The sequence below is a fragment of the Myotis brandtii genome, unplaced genomic scaffold, assembly GCF_000412655.1.
Source record: "Myotis brandtii unplaced genomic scaffold, ASM41265v1 scaffold384, whole genome shotgun sequence".
Classification (NCBI taxonomy): domain Eukaryota; kingdom Metazoa; phylum Chordata; class Mammalia; order Chiroptera; family Vespertilionidae; genus Myotis; species Myotis brandtii.
Genome location: NW_005364745.1, coordinates 2,648,865 through 2,662,942, shown reverse-complemented (window position 1 = coordinate 2,662,942; position 14,078 = coordinate 2,648,865). Strand labels below are relative to the sequence as shown.

At 38.2% G+C, this 14,078-nt stretch overlaps 2 protein-coding genes across 3 annotated transcripts in view; one reads left to right on the top strand and one right to left on the bottom strand.

Moving 5' to 3' along the window:
- Nucleotides 1–13,550, bottom strand: part of LMBRD2 (LMBR1 domain containing 2) — a 39,244-nt gene extending 25,694 nt beyond the window's left edge. For both annotated transcript variants that reach the window (XM_005872590.2, XM_005872591.2), the window contains exons 1-4: nucleotides 13,473–13,550; nucleotides 4,076–4,311; nucleotides 3,721–3,818; nucleotides 1,321–1,416 (exon numbers count right to left, since the gene is read on the bottom strand). In XM_005872590.2, coding sequence (XP_005872652.1) covers nucleotides 1,321–1,416; nucleotides 3,721–3,818; nucleotides 4,076–4,249 — 368 coding nt within the window. In that variant the 5' untranslated portion in view covers nucleotides 4,250–4,311; nucleotides 13,473–13,550. The remainder of the gene's footprint in view (nucleotides 1–1,320; nucleotides 1,417–3,720; nucleotides 3,819–4,075; nucleotides 4,312–13,472) is intronic.
- A 204-nt stretch (nucleotides 13,551–13,754) lies between these two features.
- Nucleotides 13,755–14,078, top strand: part of SKP2 (S-phase kinase-associated protein 2, E3 ubiquitin protein ligase) — a 25,041-nt gene continuing 24,717 nt past the window's right edge. Inside the window, exon 1 of the mRNA XM_014544878.1 lies at nucleotides 13,755–13,792. The gene's annotated coding sequence lies outside the window, so the exon portion shown is untranslated. The remainder of the gene's footprint in view (nucleotides 13,793–14,078) is intronic.

Genomic DNA, 14,078 nt, shown 5'->3' with positions numbered 1-14,078 from the left:
AGGGAAGCTTCTGGGGACTTGGTCAATGTTCTTTATTGTCATCTGAGTGCTGGCTACACGGGTGTGTTCATTTTAAAAAAAGTCAAACCAAACAAAACCTGTGCAGTTTTCTACACTAATTTATACTTCAATTACACAGTCTCCAAAAACATATAACTGTTGTAAGGAATAAATCATTGAGGTGGAAGACAGAAAGTTGGAGGGTTGGGATTTGAGAAACTTTTTTGTTGTTGTTTATTTTTTATTTGTTAAAGGTGAGAGAATTGTGCATGCTTAGCCCAAGCACAGGTGAGTACAGGTACCAGGAGCTGGAGGGAATGGGTCCATATTTCAGGAAGAGGGATTAATGTTAAGAGTGGGGAAGGAAGGAAGGAAGGAAGGGGAGAGAGGTGGGTACATTTGTTGGTGAGAAGCTAAAAGAGCTGCCATCTGATGGCTTTTATCTTTACTGTGAGGTTGACAGTAAAGATGGTCAAGGAGAGAAGGTAATGTTTCTAGGATATGAGAGAGTCACAGGGGAACAGCAGGGGCTGGAAATGACTGGAAAGATCTGTTGTGGGAAGAGGAGCAAGCAGACTGGAGAAACAAAGGAACAAAGTCTGGCAACGCGCGCCGAGGGCCGGCTGAGTTCACTGAGCACCAATTCACAGGGGCACGACGCTCCCCTGCTGCGTGGGTTTGCTCTTCGACGTTTAAGACCTCTCGTTTTAGAGCTCAGTTGCCTGCCGACTTTTTTAAAGGTTCAGTAGGCAGTGAAGTGTGAGTCTGCAGCAGAGCCGAAGGACAAAGCTCTAGCAGGTAGAAAAAAAAGATTTGGAACGCATCACAGGTCAATGAGACCATGGCTATAATTAGAGCTATGCAGAGAGAGTCAGGTAACACGATGACCACATGTGGGACCCTAGGGGACATTAACACTTAGGAAATGGACACAGAAATGGAGCCCATGAAGGAAACGCAGAAGGTTGGGCTAAGCAGAGGGTGACGACGGCCTGCGCAAGAGCAGTTTCACACAACAACGGGGCTGGGAAAAGACCGAATTGGACAGAGAAGGCCAAGAGAGAAAGCAGTAACTAGAAGGGAACAGTGACAAGGAAAATTATTCTTTCTAGTTTCTATTTATTGTTTGTGTTTTTCTTTTCATTTCTTTTCTTTTCAGATGGGAAAGACTTAAACAAGCAGAAAGGGAAAGGAAAAAAATTTAAGGAAAAAATAAGTAACATGAGTAAATTCTAAAATATGAAGGCTCAATGAAAAATAATCACTTTTCATTTTACTCTAGCCAATATTTTAAAAATTTTATCCTTCACTACCACTTACCATGTTAAAAACTGCGATGTCCAGTATACTACCCTCCAGAAAATTGGCATGATTCCATCAGGAATGTAACTCCATGGCTTGAAGCATGGATGTGGACTGTTTGATAACAATTTAAAGCAAATTAACCATAAATGATGACTAATTAAATGAATTATACAATTAATTTGTATATGGCAAAGTTTATTTGCATTCAGATTTTAAATTATTGACTCTAATTTGTAGATTTTTATATAAAATTCAAAGCTAATTGTCAAACTAAACAAACACACACAACAGGAACAAAACAGTTTGGGACGCAATGTTCACCCAATAGACCAGCCGTGGGCAAACTAAGGCCCGCGGGCCGGATTCGGCCCGTTTGAAATGAATAAAACTAAAAAAAAAAAGACCGTACCCTTTTATGTAATGATGTTTACTTTGAATTTATATTAGTTCACACAAACACTCCATCCATGCTTTTGTTCCGGCCCTCCGGTCCAGTTTAAGAACCCATTGTGGCCCTCGAGTCAAAAAGTTTGCCCACCCCTGCAATAGACTAATAATGCAACTGTATTTCAAAACAAATGCATTGTGAAATTAAATCTCTTGTATGATTCCCTTAAATACTGATGATTACCTTTAAAATACACACTCACCCCATTTGTGGGGTTGGTTATTTTGGGGAAGGAGAGCAGGGAAGAGAAAGACAATGGGTGTTTAATTTCTGGAAACTGAAATACTAACTAATCAGTTTCTCTGGCATAACTCCTATGGAGACATATGCCAGCATCTATACACAATTCAATTGGAATTTTCTGACGATACGTGTATCTGAACATAGATCAATGATGGCGAACCTATGACACGCGTGTCAGAGGTGACATGCGAACTCATTTTTTTGGTTGATTTTTCTTTGTTAAATGGCATTTAAATATATAAAATAAATATCAAAAAATATAAGTCTTTGTTTTACTATGGTTGCAAATATCAAAAAATTTCTATATGTGACACGGCACCAGAGTTAAGTTAGGGTTTTTCAAAATGCTGACACGCCGAGGTTCACCATCACTGACATAGATCCTTCCATTAACAGTCTTTCTAGACTGTAAGGGTATCCTTCAGTCCCAGGGCTTTCCATGTGCACAACTGCTGCTGATCTATGTCCAATTTTTCATGATGCTTCAAAGGCAAGTGCCTACATTTTAAATTTACCCTTATTCGAGTTAGATTTAAAAAATAAAATAAAAGTCACACAAAGAAGCATGCAAATACTCCTTAAAGCATTGGCAAAACACAGTCAACGTTTATTAGCTTTCACTCTGAGCAGTGTGCACTTGAACAGTAAACTACCCATGCTGCTGAGAGTTAGCCATGTTTGGCCAGTTGTGTAATTCTTTCGGGAAGGTAACTGCTACGAGCAGAAGAGAGCTGACAATTTTCAGTGCAAAAATTAAAAGGCAGCACTGAAATCAAAGATGAGAAACTAATGTTACGCTAAAATGTTTTCCTAAGGAAGTCTGCCATTCTTTGTCTTTTCTATTATGAGATTTCTCTGCTGGATTTTACCTTTTACAATTAAATGTGTTTTTGTCCTATTTGCCACCATCTACTCTAATTCTGGCCACATGTTCTTTAGATTCTCTTCAATAGTGTATCTTGTGGGTTGAAAAAGTATGCAATACAGGCATAAACATATACTTCTCTCCTACCTTCCAGATAATTTTCTCAATAAGACCCATTTGCAAAAACATGTTTAACATTTTTTGAAATAAAAAATTCATCTTAGAGTTGAAGGTAAACATACATATACACAAAAAACACTAGTTTTTTTGCTTGGAAAATTAATATGAATTCAATAAAACCTTTTGATAATTTGAACTTTATTCATTTTCAGTCTAAAACTCCAACGATTTCAAATGATGTGCTATATGAAAGAAATATCCCACATATAGAATTACCTTCTTGTCCTTTAATACTCGATCTTGCATATTAGGCAAAAGAGAAAATGCATGCCCCATTTTTTAGATCCGAGAGCAGCTGAGATGAAAAATCGCTTTTGGAAATCACATTGTAAAAGGGGTTGAAGCAGGATTAAAAAATCTGGCCTTCTCTAAGTTTCTCATTAGCATCTACTGAAAGGCCTTGTGCACAACAATAAATATTTAAAATTGATGTGACATTTAAATTTAAGCAAAAGACGACGTAAATAAAAGTCTACCAGCAAAGGATGGAGGTGGGAGGAAGGGGTGAGTAAAGAATGAGAATAAACTTTTATAAATATAAAATCCAGATGGTAAACACTGACAATTTTTGAACAATTTGCCTTCTACAATATATAAGGAAGAAAGGAAGGAAAGAAGGAAGGGAGGGAGGGAGGTATAAAGGGAAGGAGGGAGGAAAGGAGGGAAAAAGAAAGAATACCTTGGAGCTGGGGTGGCCGTTGCGTACAAGCCTGTGATGTTGCTGTTCTCAGGAGGGCTTGAGTTGGCAGCGGCATGCTTGCATCGGTTGTATATTGTCTAAAGCAACAAATACATGGTTTAAAAATGAAAATCAAAAGGTCACCCAGAACTTTAGGGATATTGGAGTGTGCTAACCTATCTACCCAAATTATCTTCCTGGCTAGGCTTTTTAGTGATCAAATTCATATAACAACATTTAAATTGAAAGTAAGTATAACCTTACATAATTTCGTGGTCTTGGATCTAACATATCTCAAATATACTGTATGATTACAATTGTTTTTTAAATTGTGAAAATCAGTTTCACCTCTTACCGTACTAACGTCCAGAGGCAGTATGAAGACAATAAGAAAGCAGAGATACCAAGCTAGCAGTGTTCCCACAATTACAAGTCTGTGCTGTTTCTTAAAGTCTCCATATCGATGAAGTAGAAATAATGCCAGAAAAAAAACAAAAACAATCTCGAGTCCCAAAGCTGCACCACTCATTATTGAGCGTTCACTCGGACTAACCGAAGTAACTCAGTACAGGGCTGGATCATATCTGTAAACTGAAAAAAAAAAAAAAATGCAGTATTAACATAGGGCACAACCACTTGGAAATTTCCTAAATATTGTTTATTAATGCATGAGTAAATTCTCTGGAAAACTGTCAGGCTTTACAATGGACTACGAATAAGGTAGAAAGGATAATTCCTACTCTCAAGTTCTTATATCTTACCTTTAAAGCATATCTTGAAATTTCACATAAGTTATATCTTCAAGAAAAAAGATATTTTAACAAAATTTACATTAGTTCTAAAAACATTACAAACTAAGAATACTAGCTGTGAAGTTTCAATACAGTGTCATTTGGAGCTTATTGCTTAATGTTGTAAGTCCTAATAGAGAATTTTATACAAATTTACTACTGACTAGATCCTAGGGAGTTAGATATTTTATAAAATAAAGTTTTCCAAGTCATCCAAACCCATTTTCTAAAAGAGGAAGAGACAGAGAGAGAGATGAAGAGAGACTATTTGAAAGTAACATCTCTTTTGTTTGAAACAGTATTTTTCTTTATTGCTAACATTATCTAAAAACTTTCAGAACTTGAAATTCTTAATTCCTTTACTGCTTCACAAAATATACTTCCCACTTTCCATTTATCTATATAAATCTTATTTTCTTTTTAAAAAGTTACTTTACCTATTTTATATGCTTAAAAACTTATCAATGACTATTGAACAGTCATACATTAAAATTATTTTTATTATAAATGCTGATGATAATAAGCAAATAGTTTAGTTAATAGAGATAAGCAAATAGTTTATCTGCTATCTATTTACTCTTATAAAATAATTTACCTTGCCCGGCCAGTGTGACTCAATGGTTGAGCATCAACCCATCAATCAAGAGGTCACATTCCTGGTCAGGGCACATGCCAGGGTTCTGGGCTGGATCCCCAGTAGGGGGTGTGCAGGAAGCAGCCAATCAATGATTCTCTCTCATCATTGATGTTTCTATCTCTCCCTCTCCCTTCCTTTCTGAAATCAATAAAAAAAAAAATTTAAAAAAACAATAAAATAAAATAATTTACCTTTACTAACTGAAGGCAATATGTACTTTTCACCTTTGCAAAATCAATGCTAGGAATTTTTGTTTGTCTATGAACTAACTAAATATTCCAAGGAATTGATTAATTCATTAATTAACATAGAAAAAAAGATTGTGATGCCACCCACCAAAAGAAAATAAGGCAGAATTAATAAAATACTTCAAATCAACAAACATCTCCAACCAAAACTAGTTATAAAAAGAACAAAGAACGTTTGGGTACTTTACAAGCTAAACTTAAATCTATGTGAAAAAATCATAAAAACATAAAAGTAATATTTAATAAACTATTTTCTTATTTCTTTATATTGTCGAAGTAGTTTCTTTCTATTCCTCTGTGCATTTCAACCAAATTTTCATTTTTCTTAAGTATCTAAAATTGTAACTCTTTTGTCACTATCATCATTTCCTGCTATATTTTTATACTAAGCACTTATCCACCTGATATAACATATATTCTTTATATTTATTGTCTCCTTATAAGCCTTCCCTCTTCCCCCTCCCCACTCATACACAGATTCTATGAGAGCACAGGCTTGACAATTTTATTCAGTACTATATCCCAAGTCTCTAATATAGTGTCTGGCATGTAGTAGATATTCAAAAATATTTGTTGAATGAATAAATGAATAAAAAACATCACTGTTTACTTTAGTATATACACTTTTAATTACTGCTGACTTCAAAGGCAATGTAAAACTTGTTATGGTCGCCAAAATTGATTTTATCAATACTTATTACAACTCAAAAGGCTTAAAAATCTATTCACTACTACTACTCAAAATTTCAAAATCAAAAAATGTACACCAATACAATAAAAATAAGTCAGATCTTATCTTTAAGCCAAGAATAGATTAAATGGTTGGTTAGGCAATATCTCAACGTAGGCTATGCTGATGAAACCATAACCATCTTCAAGATCCAGCTTTCAAAAAATTGTAATTCAATGTGAATTTATCATAATTATTACCTGAAAATTTCCTTAGGGTTTGACATAGATATTTATTTGCCTGAAATTTTCCAGTGCAAGGAATATAACAATCATAGAAAAAAAGACTCGCTATCAGAGATTATCAAGGAAATGCTAAATAAAGTATGGCAGAATCAAATAGATTACTGAAGTATAAGAAATGTTTGTTAAGATTATTTAATAACCTTAGAAAATTACCATAACATTAACTGAGAAACTAGATGCACACATTTTTACATAACATGCATAAAAATGATAAGGCAATGAAATATATGCAGATTTCAATAATAGGTGGTAAGATTAAGGGAATAAACAAACAACAAAACCACAGTTATAAACACAGAACTTGCTAATATTTTCTTACCATGACTGCTTTTTTAGTCTGTTTCATCATCAGTACTTTATGTTATGGACGAATACACAGAATTATGAATCTTTTATTCTAGTAATAAAGAAATGATTTGTTTCATCTCTTCCCATAGTCATTATCTGAGTCTCCTGCTGCTGCTGTAAACAATCACTGTGACTTGGTGGCTTGCAACAACACGCCCACCTCACAGTTTATGTGGGTCAATATCTAGGCACAATGTGGCTCAACTGAGCTCTCAAACTCGAAATGAAGGTGTCAGCAGGTTTGTGTTCCTCTCGGGAGACTCTGGGGAAGAATCCATTCCTCAGTTCATTCAGGCTGCTGGCAAATTCCGTTTATGGTTACAGAACTGAGATCCTTTCGGGCTGTCAGCTGGCATCTGCCCTGAGCTCTCGAGATCTCATTCCAGCCTTTGCATGTGGCCTGGATCTGAGAGCCAGCAAAAAACACTCCTCAAGTCCTTCTCACTCTAGGAATCTGACTTCCTCTTCCACCCTCAGCTGGGAGAAAGCTCTGCTTTTAAAGGCTCCTCTGACCTCATTGGGCTCGCCTACTTCCAGGGATTTCGGTAGAGCTATCCTTCGGGGTCTATTACTGTTTACCACAGCATCTTTCTGTTCAGGGTGAACTCCTGTTGCCTTGTTATGACACAAGGTTAGGCCTGGTCCCATGAAATTGGAGAAAGGAATTGGGTTTTCCCTAACCTGTGATGAGGAAAATACTAGTTTTAAAGTCTATATTTTGACCTTGTGCCTAAATTCAAGTGAGGAATTATTTTTTGCAGTCCAAAATTATAGCACTTTCTAAGGTTCCTTATGAATTCCTGTAGCCTGTCTTTATTATTTCAGCTGAATAACTTCCTGCTCAAAGCTAGGGATACCTCCTTATTCTCCACCTGATATAGTTATTTGCATATTAAATTCATAAAATAACTCCATTAAAATCTAATAAACAGATTGGTCAACTCCAGTTTGGCTTATTTAAAAAAACAAAAACCTTCATTGCCAGGAAGGGCAGCAATTTGGCAATTTGTATCAAAGACCTTAAAAAAGGTACTTACCCTTCATTCTAGCAATTCCTCTTCGAATAACTTAAAGAAAAACCAAATGGGAACAAAAATGTATATACAATGTTACTTTCTACAGCAGTGAAAACATAGCCCTGCCAGTGTTGCTCAATGGTTGAGCATCGACCTGTGAACCAGGAGGTCAGGGTTCAATTCCCAGTCAAGGCACATGTCTGGGTTACTGGCTTGATCCCCTCTCCCTTCCTCTCTACATCAATAAAAATATTTTTTTAATTAATAAAAATTAAAACATAGAAACAATTTAAGTGTTTGTACTAAATAGTCCAGGAAGTCTTAAAAATATCCATTAGCCTCATCGTGGTCCATTGCCTTTTTGAGAAAAACAGGAAGGGTTTCATAAATCATTAACCCTGCTAACTTGGCATGACTGATGGGAGCAGAGGTCTGTGCCTGAATCAAGGACTGCCTACAGAACCACTCCACTGCAGACAGTGACTAAAGGAGCCCACCAGATTCCACAGTCTAGAAGAAAAGGAGACTCAGAGACACTGCAGAGATGTCGGAGAATACATACCAGAAACACACATATGCATGGACAAATATACATCAAAATGCTCACAGTAGTTGTCACAACGTAGTAAAGAGATGACTTCTACTGTACTCTTTGTGCTTTCTTATGGGTTTTTAATTTTACATCATGAATATGTATTATTTTAACATTTCAAAATCATTTAAACATCGATATAGTAACATGAAGATAAAACATATGGCAACTCGAAAATAAAAAATTTTGCTGCAGCACTATTAGGTGCCTAAAATTACAACTACTTTAAAATACAAATGTTTCATTATACCATGGTAAACCAACTCTAATTAATAACTGTGTAACTTTATGCAAACGAAACTGTTAGCCGTGACCAGGTGGCTCAGTTGGTTGGAGCATCATGCTTTACACCAAAAGGTTTCAGGTTCGATTTCCGGTCAGGGCACATACCTAGGTTGCCGGTTCAATCCCTGGTCGGGTGCGTATGGGAGGCAACTGACCGGTGTTTCTCTCTCTCTCAAATCAATAAAAACATATTCCCAGGTGAGAATTAAAAGGAAAAAAGAAAAGAAACTGTCAAATGAGGATAATCATCTCACAAGAGTTGCTATGAAGATCAAATGAGATATAAAAGTAAAACACCAAGTAGGAGTTGCAGACACAGAGCAGGTCTTCAATATATTCCTGTTACTAATCTCCACCTCCTTCATATCAAGTGCTTCTAGAACCTAACTCGCTGCCTCAAAGGTCTCAAAGCATAGCTTTACCCTATGTGCTTTCTCTCTCACACACAAAAAAACTATGCTTTTTGCTTCACATTTGCTGTGGTTATCACAGCCTGGGCCCATCCTCATTCCTTTCAAATAAAAACTGATCTTCACTCAAGAAATTGCTCCCCTTGCCTCACGTGACAAACTGGGAGTACGTCCCTAGGTCTGCAAGGTAGCCCAAACACGCCTTGGTGGGACCGTGTGGACAGTGACAGAACCCTCTCAGAGCCATGTCAAGCAGCTGCACTGTATACCAATGTCACATAGGAAGACAATGCCATTCTTCTAGGAATATGCTCAAAATAGAGTAGATCAAAACGGATCATTTGCTGAACTGTACACAGGTGCAAAAATAAACTCAAAGGCAAAAGACGAAATATGCCTCTGACCACAAAATTGGTCCTTCTAATATTAATGAATATAATAAAAATGACAAAAATAAAAGAAAATGCTCAAATTTGAAGGCAAATCCAAATTCAGTCCCATGTGATTAGAAATAAAAAAAAGAGAGAGACTTAAAGCTGTCATAGGATGGCATTAACACCACAGCAGCAAAAGTAGATTTTACTCAAACTCAAAATGCTAATTCATTCATTCAATCAAATTTAAGTTCCTGATATGTATGCATAGTCTACCTTTCAAAATACCAGTTCTGAAAGTCTTCAACATTTAAAATCCAAATCGGTCTTTTACCAACCAAGATACTGTACAATATTTCTTTCAAATGCCTTTCATAATTAGCATGTTAATGTTACTGACTTGGAGTACTGTTCCCTAAGTACTTTATGGTTGGTGATGATTTTCCAGGCTAAATACACTTTAAGTGAAACATTTAGAGGTTAAGACAATTTTAAAATTTGAAGCATTCCAAATATTTTTTTAAAAGAGAGATAAGGAAAGAAAGGAAGGAAGGAAAGGAGGGAAGAAAGGAGGGAGGAAGGGAAAGAGGTTGGGGATGTAATTATGTAAGTGTATAACTCACCACTTTCCACTTCTTCTAACATACAAATGCACATCCTCAAAGTCAGAGAGTGTTAAACTGAGGAGGGAGGAAGGAAGGAAGAGAGGAAGGAAGGGAGGGAGGAAGGAAGGAAGGAGGGAAGGAGAGATTGAGGAAGTGAGGATTGGTAGCAATTGAACACAAAACTTTTATCAAAATCGAAGATCCTAAAACTGAATGAAAATTTTCCAACTAGAACCAAAGGATTCATCAGAATCGGACTGCGTAACCTTAAATATGTATCTTTACTCAGCTATGTGAACTAAGTAGGAGCCACCTCAAGATCCTAATAATGAAAAGGAACTAGAACCAGAAGTGCAAGTAATGCAAGTCAACAATTCTCTACCCCCAATCAAAGTTTTCATTTCCAAAGGTAAACATTATTCTCATGTTTAAAGATCCCAGGTATGGGGAGAATTCAGCTTAGAATACAGATAGAATACAAGAGAATGTCACCCCCACTTTAAAATGTGAAAGAGTTGTAACTGAGTTGGCAAACCAACCAGGTGAATTGAATTCCAAAGTATGCAAGCCATCTGAAGGTGGATGGACACATAAAAACTGTTTCACCTTGGCAAGGCCTGAGAGAGAGGCAGCAACATTGTGAGCAGGTAAGAAGAAAACAAAGGAACTGTAATGGATTCTTAAAGACTTTAAGTAAAGAGATCGTAGGACTTACTCTGATAATTAAAGAATGAGCCTTAGAATCCTTCCTAATAACAAAATATTTTTTTTAAAAAAGGAGGAGTTAACATTTAGTGTGTTTAGACAATTGAATGAAACCTCATAGCTCAGTAAGAAAGGATTGTTAGTAGCCTTGACTAATAAAGAAGAAAAATGGCAGAGAGGTCAGAGCTGGGATTCAAACCCAGGCACCCTGACTACAGAGCCTCGCTCACAATTAGGATACCACATTCTCTTCTCCAGTCCAGACATATCTTCTTAATGCAACTTAAACTGTTTAAATAATTCATTTTGCTCAGTTTTCATAGTGAACCAATTACAGACATTCCCTATGAGTTATTCCCTTAGATATATCAAAGTAGAATGCTAAGAAAGCCTTGTTTAATATAGAATTCAACTAAGCCTTTTTACCTCGCAGGTAAGACTGCCATTACTTAAGGATAACATATGACTCTAATCTACATGGGAAAAGTAGAAAAGAAAACATAGAACAAATTAAATCGGAAAAGAACCCTTCTTAATCTTTTGCTTCCTCTAAGCTAAAGAACATTTAAAAAAAAACACCTAAAAGAATATTAAGATTTACCTCATGCTGTGATGGAGCTAAGGAAAAAAGCACACGGCCTTCTATTTCAATAGAATCTTTTTTCATATTTGATGTTCAAGAACACCAATACACTACTAAATACTAAATACAGGTACACCTTAGAGCAGTGGTTCTCAACCTTCCTAATGCCGCGACCCTTTAATACAGTTCCTCATGTTGTGGTAACCCCCAACCATAAAATTATTTTCGTTGCTACTTCATAACTGGATTGCTACTGTTGTTATGAATCGTAATGTAAATATCTGATATGCAGGATGTATTTTCATTGTTACAAATTGAACATAATTAAAGCATAGTGATTAATCACAAAAACAATATGTAATTATATATGTGTTTTCCGATGGTCTTAGGCGACCCCTGTGAAAGGGTCCTTCGACCCCCAAAGGGGTCGAGACCCACAGATTGAGAACCGCTGCCTTAGAGTCAAGTGTAATTTCCAGTCCTTGTTGGCCCCTCCTGTGCACTGATCTTGTAACTATGTTCTTCCTTCTTTGTCTGTTAAACAAGATCCCAATTTACAAAGTCACTTTGTATCCTATCGGAAGCTTCCACAGAGGACCAGAAGTTACTCTAATGTCATTTTTAGATATAAGAGAAAATTATAATTCATTTGTCCTAGATAACAATCTAGTAATTCTACTTGTGGAAAGATGGTATAGCTGTCTCACTGAAGGGGGACAACAGGTGTGTTGAATAAGATTAGAGGAATAGCTCTGGCCGGTTTGGCTCAGTGGATGGAGCGTCAGCCTGCGGACTGAAGGGTCCCAGATTCGACTCTGGTCAGGGGCACATGCCCGGGTTGTGGGCTCCATCCCCAGTGGGGGGCATGCAGGAGGCAGCCAATCCATGATTCTCTCTCATCATGGATGTTTCTATCTCTCTCCCTCTTCCTTCCTCTTTGAAATCAATAAAAAATATATTTAAAAAAAAAAGATTAGAGGAATAGCCCTGGCTGGTTTGGCTCAGTGGATGGAGCGTCAGCCTGCGGACTGAAGGGTCCCAGATTCGACTCTGGTCAGGGGCACATGCCCGGGTTGTGGGCTCCATCCCCAGTGGGGGGCATGCAGGAGGCAGCCAATTGATGATTCTCTTATCATTGATGTTTCTATCTCTCTCTACCTCTCCCTTCCTCTCGGAAATCAATAAAAAAATAAAATTAGAGGAATAAAATTAATCAGGAAAGTAAAATAATCCACAGCAGTTGCAATCACAATGCAGATCTTGAAACCAGCAGACATCAATCTGTACCTAGGTAGTAATCTCAAGTCTTCAATGGATATAATTCCTTCTACGAAATAGAATCAGTGTACCAATTTAAACTTTTATTTAACATATATAGAGAATAGCCATAATTAGAAGGAATGCAGAGGGGGAAAAAGTATTCCCATTTTTAGCAAGCTAAAGTATTTCTGTTACCAGGGCAAAATACTAGTGAAATATCTACTCTAGAATTTGAAGACTGATTTTCAAAGTTGATGGCCTCTCTCTGAAGTCCTATGTGGGATCTCATGTCCACCAATTCAGACATTTCAAGTTCTCCAAGAACTAGAAATGCTCCCTAGCTCTCAGGCACTTACAGCACAAGCCTGTATCTCGTCTTCCAATTTAGGATCATCCCATCTGCTACACCTCTCTAGCTATAAGGGCGGTATCTAAAATGGCCTCTCCCAATTACTTTATATGTCAAAACATTGCTTAATTCTCATCATGGCGTTTTAAAGTGTTTTCTTGCTTATCCTTTCTCCACCTTTAGCTAATAAGTTCCGTCTTGTTCACTTTACTGAAGGAGGCTATCATTTTTTTGTTAAAAAAAATGTTTTCTCTAATGACTTGCAATTTTTAAGGGAAAGGATGTAGATTTCAAGCTAAGTCAACTGCTTTCCCCTTAGCCAAAGTAGCATAAAGGTAAGTTTGTGTAAAAAACAATCCAGAATATTTCATTTAAAAAATATTTTCCATATAAACCATAGTGTAATGAATTCTGAACATGCGGCCTGGTTATGCCTAGCCTAGTTTTCGATCGAAATCATTGTGTGAACAGATCCCCTGTTTGCACCGATGGCTCCTACTTTCAGGAGCAAACTGAAGGTTCGGGAACACAGGTCTCTGTCAAGCTCGGCGACAAGCCTGAGTCAAATGCCTACCTGGGCCGGGGAGGCTGAGTGCCAGCAGCAGGTGAATCACTGTGTCGTGCGGCTCACACAAGTGATTTCAGCGATGACGCCGGCCTGCTGGCTTGCCAACTGAATGGATGCCCTCCGTGTCCATCAGGGCCGCAGCTCACTCCCCGTCTCCCCCCTCGTCTCCCGGGTCACGGTGGCAGAGGCGCTTGCACAGCGGATTTCGCCCGGTCATGCAACCGGGAACAGGGCACGCTCCCTGCTCTCAGCGCCTCCAAGCTCTTCTCGGGGACCGCGGCTGAGAGCAGCTCCCTTCCGGGCGGCGATGCGAACAGAGGCAGCAGGTAGAGCCAACGCCACCGAATGGCTCTGCGGGGGGCCCTGGCGTTGCACACCACGGAGCCCTCGGCAAGCACAGCCACCTTACCCGTCCGGGCTGCACGGATGAGCCTGGTCACGGCTGCACGGGGAGGGCACCCGGCAGTGGCCTCCCGCTCCCCTCCACCTGAACCACCGCCCGTCCTTCCAGCTGCGCTTTACGGGTCGGCCCCTCACTCGGAGCCTGGCAGGCGGGCATAGCGCCTGTTTCCCCAGCGAGGACGGGATCTGTCCACAGACCCGGTCCCCAAG